This window comes from Vulpes lagopus, chromosome 1 (genome assembly GCF_018345385.1).
Source record: "Vulpes lagopus strain Blue_001 chromosome 1, ASM1834538v1, whole genome shotgun sequence".
In the NCBI taxonomy this organism is placed as follows: domain Eukaryota; kingdom Metazoa; phylum Chordata; class Mammalia; order Carnivora; family Canidae; genus Vulpes; species Vulpes lagopus.
Window position 1 is genome coordinate 65,620,410 of NC_054824.1, and position 24,011 is coordinate 65,644,420.

Sequence of the window (24,011 nt, forward strand, 5' to 3'; positions counted from 1 at the left end):
GTTTTAAGCGGGAGTAGGTATCACAAAGAGAAGGGTTGAGGGGAATAGTTCAGAATGTTTTATAAATTGACAGATTCCAGTTTGGCTGTTGTGTGGAGGATGGTTTGGAGTGGATTAGTTAGGAGCTAAGTGATGGTCTCAGGGAGAGACAAGTGTGGTATGGACTAGAATGGTAGCATAGTTGTTAAGAAGTAGTAAATCAATTTCAGAGCTCATTTAGGAGGTAAAACCAAAAGACTTCCTGCTGGATTGGGTATGGGAAGTGAGGTCAAAGGAGGTGTCATTCTGGTTTCCATGATTGGATTCACTGAGCTGGGAACACTGCATGGGGACAGTGTTTTTGTGGGAGAGAGGACATGGAGAGTATGAAGTGAGTTTTGAAGTACCTTTGAGGTAACTAAGTGAAGATGTAAAGTAGGCAGTGGTACATAGGGGTCTGGAATTCAGAGAAGAGGTCTCTTAATATCTATGTGGCCTTTATTGGTTAATTTTGAGGACTTAGATATGACTGACAGTGTATTAGATTCTGGGGACGTAAAGAGGAGTAAGATGTTCATTCAGTATTTATTGAGTACCTGTGGGCACGATGTCATGGTTATTGCCCTCTGTGAGTTACTTCACCATCAAGGTGAGTCAATAACAAAATCCCAGTATGGGGTGTGGGGGCAGTGGTAGAGGGAAACAGAGCATATAACAGGGGCATCTGACCTAGATTGGCAGCATCAGTGAACGCTCTTGCGGAAAGGCATGAAACCCGTTCTGAGCCTTGGAAGTAGAGGCATATTAGCCAGACGGGAGAATATAAGAGGTTCTGGCAGTAACCTGGTCATATGAGAGAAGACAGTGGCATCTCAGAAAAACCATCCAGTCTAAATCCCTGGCTTTCATTAGACGCTGAAGAAGTGGGAAGGCAACATCTGTGAATGGAAAAATAGAATAATGATATATCAAAGATTCTAAGAGAATGTTGACTCTCAGGATTATACTGTTGTTAATATTTGTTTATGCTCCATTGAAGTACTTCTGGAATCTACAGTTGAAAAAGCCATACATCATGAGAGCCTTAGAGAACACCAAGAAAGGTGCTGTAAACTAAAGTGGTTTTATAAGTTTAAAAATATTTGAAAAAATTGAGAAATAAGAGACACATTATGTAAAGTGATACAGGAGTATAACCTTGGTTAGTAAAGTGGAGATTAAGAAATCAAATACCTGCTGAATAATATGGGGAGGGAAGACTTATTAATGAAAACATTTGATTATAAATAATTGAGAGATATTTTTAAGATGAGCTCATATATTTTTATAATCTCTGAGAATGACACAGAGTTGTGCCTTTGTGTCTATAGCTTGTGCTTGGGTCATCTCAGTGTCATATTTATGGATTGAATGTTGTCCTTGTGGGACACCAGGGAGCAATACCTAGCCGCTGTTCTTCAGGAATTTGTGTTTTGACTCATTTTTAGCTAACTCTTAAAAATCTGTTATTTGCTAAATTTCTCTCTGCATCAGCGCTTGCTCATTCCTCCTCATATTGCTGCTTCTCAGTAAACTGCAACAAATCACATCTGGGGTTTTCATGCTTTTCTTAAAAAAAAAAAAAAAAGCCTCCTTCGATAAACATAAATATCTCATCACCTTTTTTAAGTTAACACTTTAAAGTTTCTTGAAATACAATTTATGTAAAAGATAAACCAGTTCTTGTTTTAAAAGAAGGAAACACTTTAGAAGTAAATTGAGTTTAAATGTAAAACTTGCCACCATTCGCTTGTGGGTCCCGCACACCCATTCCCCTCCCTGAAAAGTATTGCTGTTACTTTCCACTTGGGGTACTGATTGGATGTTTTTGCTGTTAAAAGCAATGCGTAATTATAACCTTATATATTCCTGGAAGTACGATTGTGGGGTTATGGGAAATCGATATTTAGGAATTTCGTAAATTCAGCCAAACTGACCTCCAAAAAGCTGACCAGTTTATACTTCCAACCATGTATAAGAGCATTGTTTCCTATACATATGACTTAGCTATAGAGTTTTAGAACTTGAAGTTACCCCAGAATGTTGCCTAACCACTCCCACCCCTTTTCCAAGGTAGAAACTGAGTCTCAGGACTCGAAATAATTTGTCTAGATCTTACCTAGCAGAACTTATGAGTACTTCCCAGTCTCAGATCTGTGTTCCCTTGGGGGCATCTTAGTTTTAGACACATTTTATATTATAAGGTTCTACCATACTGTGTATGTGTTTCTTTCTCTGTTGTTTCTCAAAACAAATTTCCTTTTCAGTCTCACATTTTCAGGTATTGCCCTAAGACTCCTGCCCTTGCCATACTGTCTGTGTGGAACATCTTTTATGTAATAGCCTTAAAAAACTACCTTCTTCCATTATTTAAAACCCACCTTATCTACAGGGTGTATGGGTTACCTTAGATATACTCATGGTATAGCACAGTATTTTAAGAATCTTGTTTCCTTATCAGCAGCTAAACCCTACCTGGTTGGCTAAGTAAAACATAAGCTGCTTCATTCTTTATAACTTTACACTATTTCTGCTACACTTGATCGTTTTATGTTTGTCAAATAATGTAATGCCATTTCAATTAAATGAAATCCAGCTTAACATAAAAAACTTTATTAGTTGTAATTTTTTTTTCTCTTAGAAATGACCTTCAGAAATATTCTTTTTTTGGTGGGGTGGGGGGAACTTCAGAAATATTCTACTTAAGAAGTATGAATAGATTCTCCTCCTCTTGTGTCAAAATATTTATTCCTAGGGTGCTTGCCTTGTAGGCTTACTTTTCTTATAAAGGCACGGTCCTAGTATCTTTTCTTGATGGGCTGTGAGAATTTGTGTCAATGACATCCCAAGTTGGTGCTGTAGCTGAGCTGGTCACATGTCAAGATTATGACTTTAGGTAAAGAGTCGACTGATGAAATTCAAAGGAACAGAGATGAGCCTCGATGCGTATTTTGATCATGATAAAAGACATAAAATGCAATATTAGATGTGAATTAAATTTGGTCCATGAATGTTGTTCAAAACCAAGGATAGCAGTCTAATCATAAGCTCATCAATTATTCAGTAGCATCTTGGGGGTATTAGTGCACAGAATATAGAAGACCTGTACACTACCCTTTAAAGTTTTTGTTCTAAAACAGAATGACAAAAACATACACTATTCTCTTATTTTATGGGTTTTATTCTCCCACAGTGTAAGTGAAGTTTATACATGCACCAGAAGAGGGTGAAAGGCAGGCCACCTATTTGCCTATTCACAGGGGATTCTGAAAGATTTGGGGTAAAATTAAGATTGGAACATGACAGGGTGACAGTTTTAAAGGAAATGTCCATTTTACTAATCTTAAGAGGCATGGACTTCTTAAACTTTTTGCCTAAGTTTTTCTGTTGCTAAGATGAAAGTTATTTGCTTGACGTGCTATTCATTCCCTTATTGTTATGTATACACTATAGTTTTAGATGTGGCTATAGATTTGACTTTGGTTACAAATTTGGATCAGTGGCTGTCATTTTGGCCAGTTACTCCTAATCTACATGATAGTTATCTCTGATTTTTATTTATTTTTATTTATTTTTGCACTGCAGTAGGAAATGTTATGTTGAAGGAATAAAGAATGCTTATAAAACTAAAGGGAAAGGGATAACAAAAAGGAAGATTAGTATAATTTGTGAACATTTCCTTTAGATTATGTTCTAGAATGGCAACAAATTAACTTATAAATCAAGATTTTGGGTGAATTAACTTCTCAGACTTGATCTTTTTTTAAAATTCACAATTTATAGAAAATAGCCTGTATATTGGAGTTTAACAAACTGCGTTAAAGTATGCACAGTAGAACATTTTTATAACATCTACAAATGAAAAGCCAATTTTCTTTACACAGACGATAATGCAAATGTTCACAGTAGCTTTGCTACAAAGAAATTAGATTGTTGCAATTGATTATTCCACTGTTTTAATGGGAGTTCATGCTATTATAATGCTTATTAATTAGAAAAATATTGTATAATTTAAGTCTAGGCAAGAATATTACATACCCATAAGTTGCCACTGAAGAAATTAAACAGAAATGGCTTGTCCTGTATTTTCAAATATTATTACAACTAATAACCTCTGCACTCATCGTGACTTTTTCATTGCTTTTTGGCTCTGGGTGCATGTATTTTTTTGCTCCCAGCATACAGTTCATGCGGTTTTCAATGGACTTGGGACCAATAAGGCTGAGAACCTGGAAAAGGATAGTTATATAAACTCCGAGAACTATAAATGATAGTTACTTCTTAGAATTGCAATCTGTGACTTGTCATTCCCAAAAGGTATCCCATTGTGTAGAGATTGCATTATAGAGGCTTAAACAGTGGAAAAAATGAGCTGAGAGACTGAGGGAAGATTGGTAACTGGATAATGCAGGTCTTTGGGTAAACGTTCAGAACTTAGATTACTAAGATCTGATGATGTTTCTGCACCTTAACGCCTTTCTGAAGCATAAGCTCAAGAAGGTTTTTTTCAGGGAAGAAAGAAGCAGCAAATTTCAGTATCTGGGGAAACTTTAAAACATAACAGAGGGAAGCACACTTGGGCCATTTGATACTTTTTTTTTTTTTTCCTAGGATAGCTGATTTAAATGCTTTTGTTTGCAGGTATTTGGGAAAGTTTTTTTTTTTGGAAAGATTGTTTTAGAGATTGGATCCATAGAAACTGAAGACAGCTTGAATTGAATAGAAAATAAAATTAATATTGCAAATTACATACTGGGCTGTTTTGCCTCAGGAGTCTTAGATATTTCGTGAATGAGTGATAGAATAGCTTCTCACAACCACCACAGAATTAGATATCATTGCCAAACTGAGCCAGAAGCATTGCCTGGTTTAGGAGAATGCTTCTTAAAAGATGGCCCAAGGCCACTGGTGAGCCCTGATCAAAAAATATTGGCAAGTGTCCGTTGATCTCATAGTCTTTCATTTATATATATCCTTTGGCTACTTATTAAAAACTAACCAAGTGAAGCATTAAGGATATGCAAAATGTGGAATTCATAAATCTACATTAGCATAGTACTAGAGTTTATAAAGGATTCTATTTTTTAAAAAATGTTAGCGGTATTTTAATATGTGTCTGAATAAATGATGTGTATGTGATGTTGCTATCTTCTAAATTTATTTATTTATTATTTTTTAAAAGATTTTATTTTTTTGAGAGAGCCAGCCTATGCATGGATGCACAAGTGGGAGAGGGGTAGAGGGAGAAGCAGACTTTCTGCTGGGCAGAGCCCAACACGGCTTGATCCCAGCACCCTGAGATCATGACCTGAGCCAAAGACAGACGCTTAACCAACTTAGCCACTCAGACACCCGTAAAATTTTAAAAAATATTTTTAATTTAAGTATAATTAACATACAGTATTAGTTTCAGGTATACAATTCGATGTTCTGCTAATAATTCTGGCCACTATGGAGCCTGTAAAACATTGTAAAGCTCCTGTTTCAGATATAAACATGCGTAAGTTAGAATTATTTTACGTCTTCAGGAAGATACATATTATCAGTGTACATCGAATTGGTTGTGCTTTTCACAGTTGTTTTTATACTTGCTTTTTTTAAGTCTAAATTACTGTTCAGTTGTATCATCAGTTTAGTTTGTTACAGGTTTTTACTTCACCCCACAGTGTATATGGATGCATATTTGTATTAACAATAGTCTTGGTAAAAAAAAAAAAAAAACACACACACACATTAGTCTTGGTCTGTAGTTTTTCAGTAACTAGAATTTAACAATGTTGCGACTAAAGTCTGAATTCTTCTTCCTATATCATTAAAGCTGATGTATACGTAATCTCCAAAAGTTGACTTGAAAAGGGACACTTCATTCTTATCACCCATGACATATTCTACCTACTCTGAATAGGGTATCTTTAAAAAGTTTGAGAACTGGTCAGGGGAGGTAGTTGACAGGACTCAAAGTGAGAATCATTTCTGATTTCTCCCATGTCACTGTGGCATACATAGCTCTTCTACATTCAGGAGTTTGATAAACCTTGGTTTGGATCTGCTATTTACTGTTTGTGTCCTTGGACAAGTGCCTAATCTTGTCTGTGTCTCAATTTCCTATCTGTAAAGTAGGATAAAAAACAGTACCTTCCCAAACCAGTTATTATTTTTTTTTCCCCAAACCAGTTATTTGAATAATAGATAAGATGTTGTGTGTAAAATGCTTAGGACTCTGCCTGGTTTATAGTCCTCTGTAGATAGCATTATTATTAGGTGAAAGGTCCTTTCTGTGTCCTCCTGCAAAATGGTTAATTTGCTACTAAATTGTAGTTTTGTTTTAAGCTTCTTTTTGAGTTAAAACATTCAACCAATATTTATTTATTCAATGCCTTTTATATGGAGGTTCATTGTTAATTATAGTGTATACTTCCAAGTTATCTTGATTATTTCAAACTTGGGGGTCATTTTTACTGCAATATACTTGACATATAACAGATTTAAAGTGTATAACATGTTAATTTGGTACATTTATATAATGTAATATGATTGCCATCGTAGCCATAATTACCACCTTTATCATGTTACATAATTAGCATTTTTTTTAAAGATCTTTTTGTTTATTTATTTATGAGAGACACAGAGACAGAGAGGCAGAGAGGCAGAGACACAGGCAGAGGGAGAAGCAGGCTCCATGCAGGGAGCCTGACGTGGGACTTGATCCTGGGTCTCCAGGATCACACCCTGAGCGGAAGGCGGCACTAAACCACTGAGCCACCTGGGCTGCCCAGCATTTCTTTTTAGTGGTTGCAATAATTAAAATTTAATCTTCTGGCAAGTTTGATGATTATAATATAGTATTGTTGTCTGTATTCACTGTAGTATGCATTAGATCTGTAGGACTAACATTGGCAGGGGTCACCTTCTTATAAAATCTAATTACTAGGAGTGGAGTTCTCATAATGGCTATTTACTTGTCTCCTTATTTTGGCAATGTTACATTATCTTCTATCAGTGGTTTCCTCGAAGGAACTGTTTTTAGTCCACTTGTCATCTTGTGAGCAATAATTTAAAGTCAGATAATATTTAGAAAATTCACATAAGCAGACACAGGTAAACCTAATATGTCCTTGAACAAATGAGAACACTTCCTTGAGTCCTGCCTCTGTGGAATTCCCTAGACATTTATCTTATGACACAAGTGACTGTTTTTTGACATACAGATCATGAGAGGAGGCAGCATCCATCCACTTACTAAATATTGCTAAAGTTTAATTTCTCCCCTCATTTTTCTACATTAAAAATACATGTCAACAGAGTGTTAAGGTTTTCTCACCAAATTCCTATGGCTTGTATTGTAATCATTCTGGCATGCGAGCATCCCATTTTGGAGAACAAGTAGCTAACTGTTAGAATATTAACTTTTATTCTGATATAAGAGTGTAACATAATTTTCTGAGTTTCTGTTCATTTAATAATCTATTCAGCATAGTTATAGCTTTATTTTTTTATTTTTTATTTTTTAAAGATTTTATTTACTTATTCATGAGAGAGAGAGAGAGAAAGAGGCAGAGACGCAGGCAGAGGGAGAAGCAGGCTTCACGCAGGGAGCCCGATGCGGGACTCGATCCCGGGTCTCCAGGATCACGCCCTGGGCTGAAGGCAGCACTAAACCACTGAGCCACCGGGGCTTCCTAGTTATAGCTTTAGTATGGTACTTAGAGAAGATAACTGTATTTTGCTTTCTAAAAATCATAAAATTATGGCTTACTAGTTCTAGAATTGATATTGTAATCTAGTCCTAGCTTTCTCAGTAGACAGTGAGTTCTTCAAAGGTAGTAACTTTATCTTTTATTAATCTTTGTGTTGCTATCACTTAGCAGTGGGCCTGTATCACAGAAGACAGCTCAGTAAATCTTTTTTTTTTTTCCTCAACAAATCTTTTATCAGATGAATTGCATACAAATTTAGAAACCAGTTTGTCCCTTGACAAAGAAGTAGAAAATCAATGTGGTAATTGCCAAATGGAATCAAATAATCTTGTCAAATGTTTTTGTTATGATACAGTTATTTAAAAGTGTTCCAAGCTATGCATATCTATAAACATTTATTTACAAACATATAAAATCATAGAGTGACAAGAATTTGGAACGAAACTGGACATTATAAATCATTTCATCTTTCCCAGGGAAAGACATTTGGGGAATCCTGATACCAGAAAATGCCTGTGAACTACGGCCATGTTTTTCACTGTGGCCCTTTACTGCCCCCGTGACAGGACTCCTCTGCAAGGTTTCAAAGTAGACTTGCAGAACACAGGACCAAGGTTACACCTACCAGTGTGGTCAGTGCACACCTGTTTATTCAAACTTTTGGATGACAAGGGTAGAGTATATATCAAAAGAAGTGAAGTATCCTTCCCATGAGAAAGTAGAAAGTGATTTTTTGAGAGTGTTTAAGATGCAGACAAGATATCCTTTAATCTCCCCAGGCGATATTAATTTAAAGTTTAAGGAATACTACTTCAAATTACACACCACATGGGTACCAAGAGCAGAAAGAAATTGCTAAACCATATGCTTGTAAATGCCATAGCTTTCCTCAAGAGAAAGATCATTTATATTTTGCAATTAAAAAGCAGAAGGTCTTTTTACCCATAAAGGCCTTTCAGTCAGGATATAGGCAGGTCAGAGAAGGCTTCCCAGGGGAGATTTATACAGCATTCAAGGACTCACTGGCATCTCCCCCTGGTAGAACTTTGCTCTTTGTCTATTTCCTGATTACATACTGGAGAATGAACTTTAAAAAATGTGGAAAGCTCTCTTAAAGCAGGGTTTGTAAACAGTTCTGCCAGAAATGAGCTTTAAATAAGGAAATTGATATTTAGGTCAACTTGGTTTTTTCAAACTCCTTAAGAGGTACTTATAATATTACAGCATTATAAACTGCATATGGTAGTCTCGCTTTATTGATGGACATTGTTTATTTCGGTTAGAACAATGGGTATGGCTGTCTTATTGCATAGTAAATAGCCAACAACGCTCAGAATTTTAGTACTGTGGCTTTAGTCATTTTTTCTTGAAATGCATTTGAACCCGTGAAATTGACCCAACTGTGAAAGAGATAGTTTCTGTACCACCATCCTAGGTAAATAAATCCATATAGAGTCCCAGAACCCTCACCTAATGATACAATATGCTATCATGAATGGTGCCATTTCCTGGTGGTGATACTCTTGCCCTCTCTTCCAGTAGGTCCCTTGTTCCTTCTGCCTTCCTATTCTCCTTCCTCCCACCTTGAAAGTATAGCTTGAGTGAATAGATTACTCTTGCCGGCTCCTGTGAACATCAGCAAATTTAGACTCAGGCTGTCAACAGGAGCAAATCTCAGAGCACTGTGTTTGCATGTGAAAAAAAAATACGCCTTAAGTCTAGAAAATGTCATACTGAAAATCTCTAAGGTGAAGATCTTTTAGTTGGGATGTATCAGATAAGGGTGTCCTAGTAGGCCATGCTGCTGAGGTATCTGATATTCATTCCTGCCTTAGTGTAATGCCTGTCTTGGTGTAATGAACTTTTTGTCCTTGTCTTCAAGTTGTTAATTAATTTTCATCTGCGGAGATAATATATAGTCCCTCTGCTTACTGTTCTTAGTCACTAAATCAGGTACTTCTGGTTGTGGCAAATTAAAACACTTGCTATCTCATACACAAACTAATTTATTTTGTAATTTTAGTGGCCAAGGTTATTAGAATATTTGTATAAAGTTCTATTATAAATAAAACGTGCTTACAAAATTTTAAACATTACAAAAATATGTAGTGCTATAGAAAATATTCCCACAACCTTGATCCATTGGGATAACCCTTGTTAACAGTTTGATGTTTGCTGTTTAAAAATGTATTTAACAAAATAACATTTTACTATAATACTGTTTTGCAGTTTTTCTTTTTTTTTTTTTTTTTTTGCAGTTTTTCTATGCAACATTTTTTCCATGTTAATACATATTTTAGATTTTTTCAGTGTCAGTAATATCTAAATTTATTCTTTTTAAATCATTATATAATATTCCACTATATAGATTTGCCATTATTTATCCAGTTACCTTTAAATGAGCATTAAAGCTTTTTCCAGTTTTTTTACTGTTACAGAAAATATTGAGGTTGCTATCATTATATATTTTATTTTGTGTTCTTGTGTGAATATCCTGATTACTTTTTAAAAAATAGTTAGCCAACATCTTTTATTGAAAAAAATTCTAAAAAAATTTCCATATTTTCTCCCACTGAATTGAAATGCTTTAATATATATTATATATTATATATACTAATATATTTATACATATAAATATATATATGATATATAGTATTTGGGCTTATTTCTGAACTGATATGTTCCAATGATCTGTCTTTCTAATATGACATTGTTCTAATTGATTTAATTTATGATTTGCTTTCTCATCCACTAAGCTGGTCCCCCACTGTTCTTTTTTTTTCCTACAATATATACCAAATTACGTATTTATTCTTCCAGATGAATTCCTTTATCCCCATTTAATTTTAAAACGCTGTTTTGATTGTGATTAGGATTACTTTTAATTCCTATATTAATTAGTACTGTGTTTTTCAACTTAAAACGCTTCTGGGTAAATATAAAAATCTCAATACTCATTCTCAATTTTTTTTTAAGTTTTTTTTATTTATTCATGAGAGAGAGAGAGGCAGAGACACAGGCAGAGGGAGAAGCAGGCTCCATGCAGGGAGCCCGACACAGGACTCGATCCCAAGTCTCCAGGATCAGGCCCTGGTTGAAGGTGGCGCTAAGCTGCTGAGCCACCCCGGCTGCCCTCATTCTCAGTTTTTTATGTGTGCCCATTTGTCAAATTTTTAACTGTTACCCCTACCAAGAATGTTTTCTTGAATTTTGCAGTTTCAAAACATTTAAAGTACAATAAAATATTGAATATACTTTTTTTGTACACTGATTTAGGGATGATTGATCTCTTTAAACATTAGATCTTTTTGTGTCCAAACAATGTATATCTCTTCATTTATTTCTCTTAAATTCTTCAATGGACTTTGATAATTTCCTTTACCTTTTCCATGAGTTTATTCCTGTGCTTTGCAATTATAAATTGCAAATCTTTTTATTCATATTTTCTACCTGCTAGTTTTTGGGATGCAAGAGTACTATATATTTTCTTATAATAATATTATGAGATCACCTTAGTGAACCTCCCTTATTTTCTCATATTTTTTCAGTTGATTCTCATGGATTTTTCAAATGGGCAATGAGATTATCTGCAATTTTTCAAATGGGCAATGAGATTATCTGCAATAGTGATTATGTTGCCTCTTTGTTTTCTAATCCATTTATCTTAACTTGGTTCAATTAATTTCATTTTCTTTTGTTTTTGAAAAGTGTTAATAGTGATAAGAGCAGATATCCTTGTCTTATTTCTGAATTTCCTAGGAATGTTTCTGGTGTTTTATTATTAACCAAAAGTTTATATCTGATACAGTTAGGCTACATATGTATATATACATGTAGTTACCAAGTTAAGGAAGTATTAGTATCCTAATAAAAGAAAATATCCTTTTATTCCTATTCACTTAGAAGTTTTTACAAATAAACTTAGTAGTGATTGTTGAAAAGGATATTTTAGCTTTTATTGAGCTAATTTTATTATGATTTTAGGATTTTTTTCCACTCTGACCTTTTGATGACTTATTTTTCCTAATATTCATCTGTCCTTCTTGTAATTGACCCACTGTGTCATGAATCCTGCTTAATTCTGTTTTTCAATATTTTACATAGGATTTTTGTTATTTATGCTGGTTTTTGAGAGTGTGGGTATGGGCATCTTGCTGTCAGGTTTAAACTTGCTTCATAAGAAGCAGCAGAAAACTACTTCCCATATGCACAGGAATTGTTTAAATAACATTGGATTTATCCTTGAAATTTTGAAGAAACCCATCCCTAAAACTATTTGGTTCTGGCATAATGGGAGGTCAAGGGTCAGGAATACATTTGGGCAAGTAGGGTAGGCTATTTTCTTGATATTCCTCTCTCCAATCCAAACCAAAGATCAAATAAGTACATCAGATAGACTTTTAGGCTCCTTGTTTTCAGTGCTTTTGCTAACATTATTAGATCTTCTAGTTGAACTGTACAGAAAATGGCTAACTAACATAGGACTGAACTGCTATCTTTAGGAAGTCTGCTTATAAGGTTGGCCCTTCTCTGGCATCTAGATGGAAACTTAGATTTTAGAAGGGTTCCTGCCATCAATTGATAAAAGTGGCTCACTTAAGCAGTTTGTACACACAATATAGTTTATGTTGAACACTACTTTCCTTGTGGGAGTCTGAAATTTGAATACATGCCAGACAGCGGCTACTTATTGGAATAGTACGCATTATAAATACCCAGGGCAGTGAGTCTCTAACAGGTAGTTCCACTGGGAGAGGACCTGTGGCAGCTTATGTCTGGTTCTCAGACTTTGCCTCATGTACTTTTTCAAAAACTTTGCCTATTTTGCTTTCTGTTCTTTGGCTGTAAAAAATCACAGTCATGAGTATAATCATATGCTGAGTCGTGAGAATTCATTTCATATGTCAGGCCTAAACAGTGATATTAAAAGACAGTGGCAGAGTTATAAAATATAACTTTAAAAAGAATCTATAACCATATCATTACAGATGTGGAAACAATCTCATGTAAGTTAGAAAATTTGTCAAGGATCACATATGTTGACAGTGGCAGAATAAGTTTTAAAGCTTAAGAAACAAGTCAATAAGCAATTTACTTCAATGAACTTTAACATTTTTCCCAATTTTATTTGTCACATTTAAATTGGAAGTTTAAAAAAATTAACTTTGTAGATGTGTGTTTCTAAAATATGCTTCTTGGACGGGGGAGGGGCAAGATGGCGGCAGAGTAGGGTCTCCAGGTCACCTGTCCTCAACAAATTACCTAGAAAACCATCCAATCATCCTGAAAATCTACGAATTCGGCCTGAGATTTAAAGAGAGACCAGCTGGAACGCTACAGTGAGAAGAGTTCGCGCTTCTATCAAGGTAGGAAGACGGGGAAAAAGAAATAAAGACACAAAAGGCCTCCAAGGGGGAGGGGCCCCGCGAGGAGCCGGGCTGAGGCCGGGGCGAGTGTCCCCAGGACAGGAGAGCCCCGTCCCGGAGGAGCAGGAGCGGCACCAACCTTCCCCGCGGAAAGGCCTCCCGGGGAATTGGAGCAGGACCCCAGAAAGGCGGGGACGCCCTCGGGCTCCCTGGGACAGTAACAGAGGAACTGCGCCCCGGGAGATGCGCCGAGCTCCCTAAGGGCTGCAGCGCTCGGCGGGACCCGGAGCAGCTCGGAGGGGCTCGGGCGGCGGCTCCGCGGAGGGGGCGGCGCGGCCCCGGGAACAGCTCGGAGGGGCTCGGGCGGCGGCTCCGCGGAGGGGGCTGCGGGGCGGTAGCGCGAACCCAACAGCGCAGGCCCCGGAGCACAGGGCGCCGGGACACAGCCCAGGATCCGGCCTCCCCCGGGACAGGCAGAGGCTGGGAGGGCCCAGGACAGCGAGGACGCTCCTGCCTGGAACTGAGCAGATCAGCGGCCCCGCCCGGGAGCCCCCAGGCCCTGCAGACGGAGAGCCCCGGAGCTACTGCGGGGGCTGACTCCAGGGTCCCAGAGCTGCCCCCGCCACTGTGGCTTCCTCCTGGGGCCTCACGGGGTGAACAACCCCCACTGAGCCCTGCACCAGGCAGGGGCAGAGCAGCTCCCCCAAGTGCTAACACCTGAGAATCAGCACAGCAGGCCCCTCCCCCAGAAGACCAAGGAGACGGACCAGTTCCAGGGGAAGTCAAGGGACTTAAAGTACACAGAATCAGAAGATTCTCCCCCGTGTTTTGTTTTGTTTTGTTTTGTTTTGTGCTTTTTTTTCTTTCTTTCTTCTTGATTTCTGATTGCTTCCCCCACCCCAACCCACCCTTTTTTTTTCTTTTTTCTCCTTTCTTTCTCTTTCTTTTTCTTCTCTTTTTCCCATTTTTTTTTCTCTTTTTTCTTTTTCTCTTTTCTTTCCTTCTCTCTCTTTTTCTCCTTTTCCCAATACAACTCGTTTTTGGCCACTCTGCACTGAGCAAAATGACTAGAAGGAAAACCTCACCTCAAAAAAAAGAATCAGAAACAGCCCTCTCGGGATCCCTGGGTGGTGCAGCGGTTCGGCGCCTGCCTTTGGCCCAGGGCGCGATCCTGGAGACCGGGGATCGAATCCCACATCAGGCTCTCGGCGCATGGAGCCTGCTTCTCCCTCTGCCTGTGTCTCTGCCTCTCTCTCTCTCTCTCTCTGTGACTATCATAAATAAGTAATAATAAAAAAAATTAAAAAAAAAAAAGAAACAGCCCTCTCTCCCACAGAGTTACAAAATATGGATTACAATTCAATGTCAGAAAGCCAATTCAGAAGCACTATTTTACAGCTACTGGTGGCTCTAGAAAAAACCATAAAGGACTCAAGAGACTTCATGACTGCAGAATTTAGATCCAATCAGGCAGAAATTAAAAATCAATTAAATGAGATGCAATCCAAGCTAGAAGTCCTAACGAACAGGCTTGACGAGGTGGAAGAACGAGTGAGTGACATAGAAGACAAGTTGATGGCAAAGAGGGAAACTGAGGAAAAAAGAGACAAACAATTAAAAGACCATGAGGATAGATTAAGGGAAATAAATGATAGCCTGAGGAAGAAAAACCTACGTTTAATTGGAGTTCCCGAGGGCGCTGAAAGGGACAGAGGACCAGAATATGTATTTGAACAAATCCTAGCTGAAAACTTTCCTAATCTGGGAAGGGAAACAGGCATTCAGATCCAGGAAATAGAGAGATCCCCCCCTAAAATCAACAAAAACCGTTCAACACCTCGACATTTAATAGTGAAGCTTGCAAATTCCAAAGATAAGGAGAAGATCCTTAAAGCAGCAAGAGAAAAAAAATCCCTGACTTTTATAGGGAGGAATATTAGGGTAACAGCAGACCTCTCCACAGAGACCTGGCAGGCCAGAAAGGGCTGGCAGGATATATTCAGGGTCCTAAATGAAAAGAACATGCAACCAAGAATACTTTATCCAGCAAGGCTTTCATTCAAAATGGAAGGAGAGATAAAGAGCTTCCAAGACAGGCAGGAACTGAAAGAATATGTAACCTCCAAACCAGCTCTGCAAGAAATTTTAAGGGGGAATCTTAAAATTCCCCTTTAAGAAGAAGTTCAGTGGAACAATCCACAAAAACAAGGACTGAATAGATATGTTGACACTAAACTCATATCTATCAATAGTAACTCTGAACGTGAACGGGCTTAATGACCCCATCAAAAGGCACAGGGTTTCAGACTGGATAAAAAAGCAGGACCCATCTATTTGCTGTCTACAAGAGACTCATTTTAGACATAAGGACACCTACAACCTGAAAATAAAAGGTTGGAGAACCATTTACCATTCAAATGGTCCTCAAAAGAAAGCAGGGGTTGCCATCCTTATATCAGATAAACTAAAATTTACCCCGAAGACTATAGTGAGAGATGAAGAGGGACACTATCTCATACTCAAAGGATCTATCCAACAAGAGGACTTAACAATCCTCAATATATATACCCCGAATGTGGGAGCTGCCAAATATTTAAACCAATTAATAACCAAACTGAAGAAATACTTTGATAATAATACACTTATACTGGGTGACTTCAATCTAGCTCTCTCTATACTAGATAGGTCTTCTAAGCACAACATCTCCAAAGAAACGAGAGCTTTAAATGATACACTGGACCAGATGGATTTCACAGATATCTACAGAACTTTACATCCAAACTCAACTGAATACACATTCTTCTCAAGTGCACATGGAACTTTCTCCAGAATAGACCACATACTGGGTCACAAATGGGGTCTGAACCGATACCAAAAGATCGGGATAGTCCCCTGTATATTCTCAGACCATAATGCCTTGAAATTAGAACTAAATCACAACAAGAAGTTTGGAAGGACCACAAACACGTGGAGGTTAAGGCCCATCCTGCTGAAAGATGAAAAGGTCAACCAGGAAATTAAGGAAGAATTAAAAAGATTCATGGAAACTAATGAGAATGAAGATACGAGCGTTCAAAATCTTTGGGATGCAGCAAAAGCAGTCCTGAGGGGGAAATACATCGCAATACAAGCATCCATTCAAAAACTGGAAAGATCTCAAATTCAAAAGCTCACCTTACACATAAAGGAACTAGAGAAAAAGCAACAAATAGACCCCACCCCCAGCAGAAGAAGACAGTTAATTAAAATTCGAGCAGAGCTCAATGATATCGAGACCAAAAGAACTGTGGAACAGATCAACAGAACCAGGAGTTGGTTCTTTGAAAGAATTAATAAGATAGATAAACCATTAGCCAGCCTTATTAAAAAGAAGAGAGAGAAGACTCAAATTAATAAAATCATGAATAAGAAAGGAGAGATCACTACCAACACCAAGGAAATACAAATGATTTTAAAAACATTATGAACAGCTGTACGCCAATAAATTAGGCAATCTAGAAGAAATGGACGCATTCCTGGAAAGCCACAAACTACCAAAACTGGAGCAGGAAGAAATAGAAAACCTGAACAGGCCAATAACCAGGGAGGAAATTGAAGCAGTCATCAAAAACCTCCCAAGACACAAGAGTCCAGGGCCAGATGGCTTCCCAGGGGAATTCTATCAAACGTTTAAAGAAGAAATCATACCTATTCTACTAAAGCTGTTTGGAAAGATAGAAAGAGATGGAGTACTTCCAAATTCGTTCTATGAGGCCAGCATCACCTTAATTCCGAAACCAGACAAAGACCCCACCAAAAATGAGAATTACAGACCAATATCCCTGATGAACATGGATGCAAAAATTCTCAACAAGATACTAGCCAATAGGATCCAACAACACATTAAGAAAATTATTCACCATGACCAAGTAGGATTTATCCCTGGGACACAAGGCTGGTTCAACACTCGTAAAACCATCAATGTGATGCATCATATCAGCAAGAGAAAAACCAAGAACCATATGATACTCTCATTAGATGCAGAGAAAGCATTTGACAAAATACAGCATCCATTCCTGATCAAAACCCTTCAGAGTGTTGGGATAGAGGGAACTTGCCTCGACATCTTAAAAGCCATTTACGAAAAGCCCACAGCAAATATCATTCTCAATGGGAAAGCACTGGGAGCCTTTCCCGTAAGATCAGGAACAAGACAGGGATGTCCACTTTCACCACTGCTGTTCAACATAGTTCTGGAAGTCCTAGCCTCAGCAATCAGACAACAAAAAGACATTAAAGGCATTCAAATTGGCAAAGAAGAAGTCAAACTCTCCCTCTTCGCCGATGACATGATACTCTACATAGAAAACCCAAAAGCCTCCACCCCAAGATTGCTAGAACTCATACAGCAATTTGGTAGCGTGGCAGGATACAAAATCAATGCCCAGAAATCAATGGCATTTCTATACACTAACAATGAGACTGAAGAAAGAGAAATTAAGGAGTCAATCCCATTTACAATTACACCCAAAAGCATAAGATACCTAGGAATAAACCTAACCAAAGAGGTAAAAGATCTATACCCTAAAAACTATAGAACACTTCTGAAAGAAATTGAGGAAGACACAAAGAGATGGAAAAATATTCCATGCTCATGGATTGGCAGAATTAATATTGTGAAAATGTCAATGTTACCCAGGGCAATTTACACGTTTAATGCAATCCCTATCAAAATACCATGGACTTTCTTCAGAGAGTTAGAACAAATTATTGTAAGATTTGTGTGGAATCAGAAAAGACCCCGAATAGCCAGGGGAATTTTAAAAAAGAAAACCATAGCTGGGGGCACCACAATGCCAGATTTCAGGTTGTACTACAAAGCTGTGGTCATCAAGACAGTGTGGTACTGGCACAAAAACAGACACATAGATCAATGGAACAGAATAGAGAACCCAGAAGTGGACCCTGAACTTAATGGTCAACTAATATTCGATAAAGGAGGAAAGACTATCCATTGGAAGAACGACAGTCTCTTCAATAAATGGTGTTGGGAAAATTGGACATCCACATGCAGAAGAATGAAACTGGACCACTCTCTTTCACCATACACAAAGATAAACTCAAAATGGATGAGAGATCTAAATGTGAGACCAGAGTCCATCAAAATCATAGAAGAGAACACAGGCAACACCCTCTTTGAACTCGGCCACAGTAACTTCTTGCAAGATACATCCACAAAGGCAAAAGAAACAAAAGCAAAAATGAACTATTGGGACTTCATCAAGATAAGAAGCTTTTGCACAGCAAAGGATACAGTCAACAAAACTAAAAGACAACCTACAGAATGGGAGAAGATATTTGCAAATGACATATCAGATAAAGGGCTAGTTTCCAAAATCTATAAAGAACTTATTAAACTCAACAGCAAAGAAACAAACAATCTAATCATGAAATGGGCAAAAGACATGAAGAGAAATCTCACAGAGGAAGACATGGACATGGCCAACATGCACATGAGAAAATGCTCTGCATCACTTGCCATCAGGGAAATACAAATCAAAACCACAGTGAGATACCACCTCACGCCAGTGAGAATGGGGAAAATTAACAAGGCAGGAAACCACAAATGTTGGAGAGGATGCGGAGAAAAGGGAACCCTCTTACACTGTTGGTGGGAATGTGAACTGGTGCAGCCACTCTGGAAAACTGTGTGGAGGTTCTTCAAAGAGTTAAAAATAGACCTGCCCTACGACCCAGCAATTGCACTGTTGGGGATTTACCCCAAAGATTCAGATGCAATGAAACGTCGGGACACCTGCACCCCGATGTTTCTATCAGCAATGGCCACAATAGCCAAACTGTGGAAGGAGCCTCGGTGTCCATTGAAAGATGAATGGATAAAGAAGATGTGGTTTATGTATACAATGGAATATTACTCAGCAATTAGAAACGACAAATACCCACCATTTGCTTCAACGTGGATGGAACTGGAGGGTATTATGCTGAGTGAAATAAGTCAATCGGAGAAGGACAAACAGTGTATGTTCTCATTCATTTGGGGAATATGAATAATAGTGAAAGGGAATATAAAGGAAGGGAAAAGAAATGTTGGGAAATATCAGGAAGGGAGACAGAACATAAAGACTCCTAACTCTGGGAAACGAACTAGGGGTGGTGGAAGGGGAGGAGGGCGGGTGTTGGAGGGGAATGGGTGACGGGCACTGAGGTGGACACTTGACGGGATGAGCACTGGGTGTTTTTCTGTATGTTGGTAAATTGAACACCAATAAAAATTAATTAAAAAAAAATAAAAATAAAATATGCTTCTTAAAATGCAATTAGGTAGACCCAAACTATTAATTACTTCGCGCTTAAGTCAGGGCATTGGGCAAAAATATTTTCAAATGTTTTCTGTTTATAAGATGTAACATTGGTAGATTTCGTTGGCACTATTTACATCTTTGCAATAAGATTCAAAATGGAATCAAATTCTCCGTGAATTTTCTCAGTGGATATTTTGGGTATTTTTGTGCACCCGAGTAAGGTATGTGACCCTACAACAAGAGAGTCTAAACCAGAGGCTCCTTTTCAGCCTGCTGGTTAGAATCACTTCAGGAGAGTGATTACATATTTCAGGCCAACTAAATCATAGTTTCTGATGTGGGGTGGAAGCATCTTTTTCTCCCCCTTTGTTAAAGCTCCCATACAATTCCAATGTGTGTAAGCTCATTGACAGTCAGTGGTCTAATTAAAATTATTTTATATGCAAATAAAAATTTTATTTAATCCATAGTAAGTGGCTGTTTTCTATACCTGGAATATTTGCCTTATGTCTTCAGTTGGAAAAGCATGATTAAAATGTAAATTCAGCAAAATGAAGTTGTATGTATTAAGAGGTACAGATCTGGAGAACCTATTAAGGTAGATATTTCTAAATGTAGTATTGATGTTTATTATGTATCAGTTGAAGACTTATAAATTTACCTTTGAGCTAGTTAACCAAAAATCAATAATTTGTTACCAAGAATCATTTCATCTCACCTATGACCTGGATAAAATTTTAAGTGAATATTATGCCAGAGAATATATTCACTGGGTATATGCATTGCATTTGTTGAGGCAAGGAAAGAGTCTATTTTGTTGAGAGCCATACACCATCAGTGAAATATGGCATGGTGATGTGAGAGTTCAGGTTGAAGAGGAGTGAGGTTTTGAAATCAGGTACCAGTAGATTTTGGAGTTTCGTGACTGACACAGAAAATGACCATGTTATTTTGAACATCAAGTGGGTAACACATCCAGAAAACAAAAACCAGAAACAGTCTGATCCTTTATCTAGAGTATAGCCAGTCTTGATCATATGTTAGAGCAGAGTTTGGCAAACTACAGTTAAATCTGCCCCTTTTCAGTAAATAGTTTTATTGGAACATAGCCATGGGCTCATTCATTTACTTATTGTCTATGGCTGTTTTTGGCTCCAGTGTTTTATACAGAGACCATATTGCCTGTAAAGCCTAAAATATTTACTGTCTGACCCTTTGCAGAAAGTTTGCCAACTCCTATATTAGACTGTTGTATCATACATTAAACAATCAAATCATGCATGTTAAGGCTTTCAAATGGAGTTTGTACTTGAAGAAGAGGGATTTGCTTGGCAATTAGGGGGGTATGCTGGATCCTTTTGATGCTCCTACTGTGGAGGGCCGGAGCTTGTCCACTTACCTTGCCTGACTCTACCTCCATGTTCCTCTATGTCACAGTCCTTGCTGTTGCTCTCTGTTGGGGGTAGAGGAAGTAACTGGAGTAGCAAGTAACTGGAGATCCTGGACCGTGAGGATTTTTCACTGCAGTTTCTGGGTATAAAGACCACTTTTTGTATACCTTGCTAATAATGGATCTAGATATGGAAGTTTAAAAATGAAGAGTAGTTTAACCTTTGCTCCTGGTCCAAGTGGAGAGTTGAGGAAGGTGTGAAGATCTGGTGAAGAAGGCACATCTGTCTCAATTGCCCCTAGTCTCTGGTGCAGTAGAGGGGTAGCTGTCAGCTACATCTTCACCTGGGGCACCTGAATGCTGAAGGCTCTTACTTATTTATTTACCCTTGGAAAACCGGTACCTGCAAATATTAGAGAGATTGAAGAATATAAGCACATTTAGCTTTCAAGGGACATAACTCCCCTTTCTAACATATGACTGTTAATCAAGTTTTAGCCTTTTGGCTCCTAGTTACATCTGTAGAAAAGCACTGCCTACAAAAGTAAGGAAGTGCCTGTAAATGAGATTAAATGTAACAGTGTTCTGGTAAGCATAGGCAACCTCCTATCAGAGCTGCAAGTTTGTACTAGAAGTTACAGTCTTGAGAAAAATATTTTTTTTTTGAAGAGGGTTAAGATTTCATTAATAAATGTCAGGCTATTTCTATGATTCTAGAAGATTATTAATTTTTTTAAATAAAATATTTAAGATATTTTCAGACCAAAACCTCTGAAGGTATTTGGAATCTGATGATTTAGTTTATTCTGCTTATGATTTAGGTCTAGATCTATGTCCAAATGACTCTCCTTTTGGGTACAGTTAGTTATACCCAACTTCATTAAATAGATATGTGCTACAAAAGGAGTTCTGGTTGTTGATTTTTTTTTTTCACAGTTCTAGAATATGATGGCCCCAAGTGCTGTTTCTTGGCATTTTTGTTTTCCTAGTGTGATAAAACACTGAAGGTAGCACTGTAGTTCATGGAGTCAGGCTGAATTGCTTCCCAGAATAAATTGGTTGATAGAAATACCAGTAATGATGAAATCTCTCTCATGTGATTTGTTTGAAAGTACTTTAAATTCTTACTTAGCTATGTTTATGGTATGTGATTTTCTAAGTGTACTGCCCTCCCCTGACTAATTCTTATCCCTTCTTTATATAATAGATCAACGACTATCACCTATTCTACAAGATGAGCAACAGCCACCCTCTTCGCCCCTTTACTGCAGTGGGGGAAATTGATCATGTGCACATTTTGTCTGAACATATTGGTGCCTTGCTGATTGGGGAGGAGTATGGTGACGTCACATTTGTTGTGGAAAAGAAACGTTTTCCTGCCCACAGGGTAATTTTAGCAGCGAGGTGCCAGTATTTTCGGTAAGTGTATACTTTTGAAGATTCAAGTAACTTGTGGAAAACACTGGTATTTTCTCCTCTATGAAGAATATGTAACAAAGCATAATGAAACTTGCAAACTTTGAATTCAACTTCTATAAGAATTCCATCTTTGTAGACTTTTTGTTAGTTTAAAAAACAACAAAACAACACCTTTTCCTTCAGGAGCCATCTGAGAACCAGAGGATAAGAAGGCTTCCCATACTCCACTGTCCCTCATCAACCCTTTTTCAGAGTCTCAAGCATATCTCTCAGGCTGAGTCTTTGTGGACCTCATCTGCTTCTCACAGCTGATGACTGATGGAATTTAAGCTGATTTACTGGCTGTTAGGCTTCCTGTCGCTAATGAACATGTATACCTGTTAGTTTCAGACTACTGAGGCCCAGGACTTGTAGGTAACCCAATGGATCTCTCTTCTGAGATGGCAGTTTGGCAACCCCAAATTAAAGGAAATTTAAGTATTTGCTGAAACTTCATTTTAGTTACATAGAAGTAAAACTAAGTAAACTAAGTAAAACTATGTACTAATGTAAAAAAGAAAAATCCCACTTATATGCAGCTATTGTTTGTCATTCAAATCTTTAACTTCCAGGGTTATGAAACCCTGGTTATTAAACTAATCTCTAATTACTCTACATTTTACCCAATATTTGTAAAAAGGGAATCATCACTGAATTATTGACTGAATGATAACTTATCCTTGATAAATCCATAGAGTCTGTATCCACAAAATCATGGATTGACCTGGGAAACTCTTATCTAAAAACTGAGATGCCAGTGGCTTAGAGAAAATTTCACTTACCTTCTAGTGAAAACTACAGTATGATTTTCACAACCAGAATTAAGCAAGTCAATAAAAGAATATCTGGAGTCACATACATTGTCTAGTGGGTTTAATTCTCTTGGAAATATTTACTATTCAGCTAGAACTCTTTTAGTACATTTTAAACATTTTTAGGACATCTCATCTTGTACATATAAAATGCCACTGTAGATGAAGCCAGGAGCTTTGGAAAGAGAGGTGTCTTTTAAGAGTGCTCAGTGATACTTTCCTATGTCCCTTGATAGTGGCCAGCTTGACTCACACAGCTGGCCTTGATCTGGTCGTTATCAGTTACCTGCCTTTGTCCTCTGCACACTTTTCCTTTTGTGTTTTCCTTTTATTACTTTTGCTCCACTCAGTATTGTTAAAGTGTTTTAGAGACCATTCCTTATCAAGTCAGAACTTTTCAACCTTATGTTTAATATTTGTTAATATTATATATCTTCGCTCCTCCAAAAATAATTCAATACAACTGTGTGTGGATATCTTTTAGATGATCAGTGTATTCTTAAAAGAAACTCACCTGCTTTTAGAAATTGGAAGATCATATTGAGTGAATGGACTATACGCCCTTCACTTACTGAATTTGTTCTTGGTGTCTCTGTAGATATCGAGCATTTATAATATATGATGGCTCACAAGGCTCATGTCGGAGTCATTGGTAATACTGTCTTAGATTCTCATTGCTGGCACTGTCCATATTGCAAAGGAAAATTAGGAGAAGCTTCTCTCATTGTTGTCTTAGAGCCTGTCAGTTCCCAGATAAGGACAACTAACTGTATAGAGGGAATTTTTCACAATTTGGGGGTTCATATTTAGTGTTCCAAGGGAGCCTCATCAAAACTACTTTTAAAGCATTGAGAATTTACATGAGTACCAAGGACCACACTGCAGGAGTAGTAAATCTTGGCGAGATCTTTCTAGAAAAGTATTTTTTAATCTAGTAATTTTAGAGCCATGTTCTCTGGATTAATGAA

The 24,011-nt window shown here is 37.6% G+C and overlaps 1 protein-coding gene across 4 annotated transcripts in view; it reads left to right on the forward strand.

Annotated features, from left to right (window-relative positions):
* BTBD9 (BTB domain containing 9) overlaps positions 1-24,011 on the forward strand; it is a 416,542-nt gene that overhangs the window by 22,359 nt on the left and 370,172 nt on the right. For 3 of the 4 annotated variants that reach the window (XR_005987172.1, XM_041750949.1, XM_041750950.1), the window contains exon 2: positions 21,981-22,192. Coding sequence is in view for 3 of the 4 variants with exons in the window: in XM_041750949.1 (XP_041606883.1) it covers positions 22,008-22,192 (185 nt within the window). In the remaining variant the exon portion in view is untranslated. Of the gene's footprint in view, positions 1-20,820; positions 20,918-21,980; positions 22,193-24,011 lie in introns of all 4 variants that reach the window. The other variant, XM_041750951.1, reaches the window with a different exon arrangement.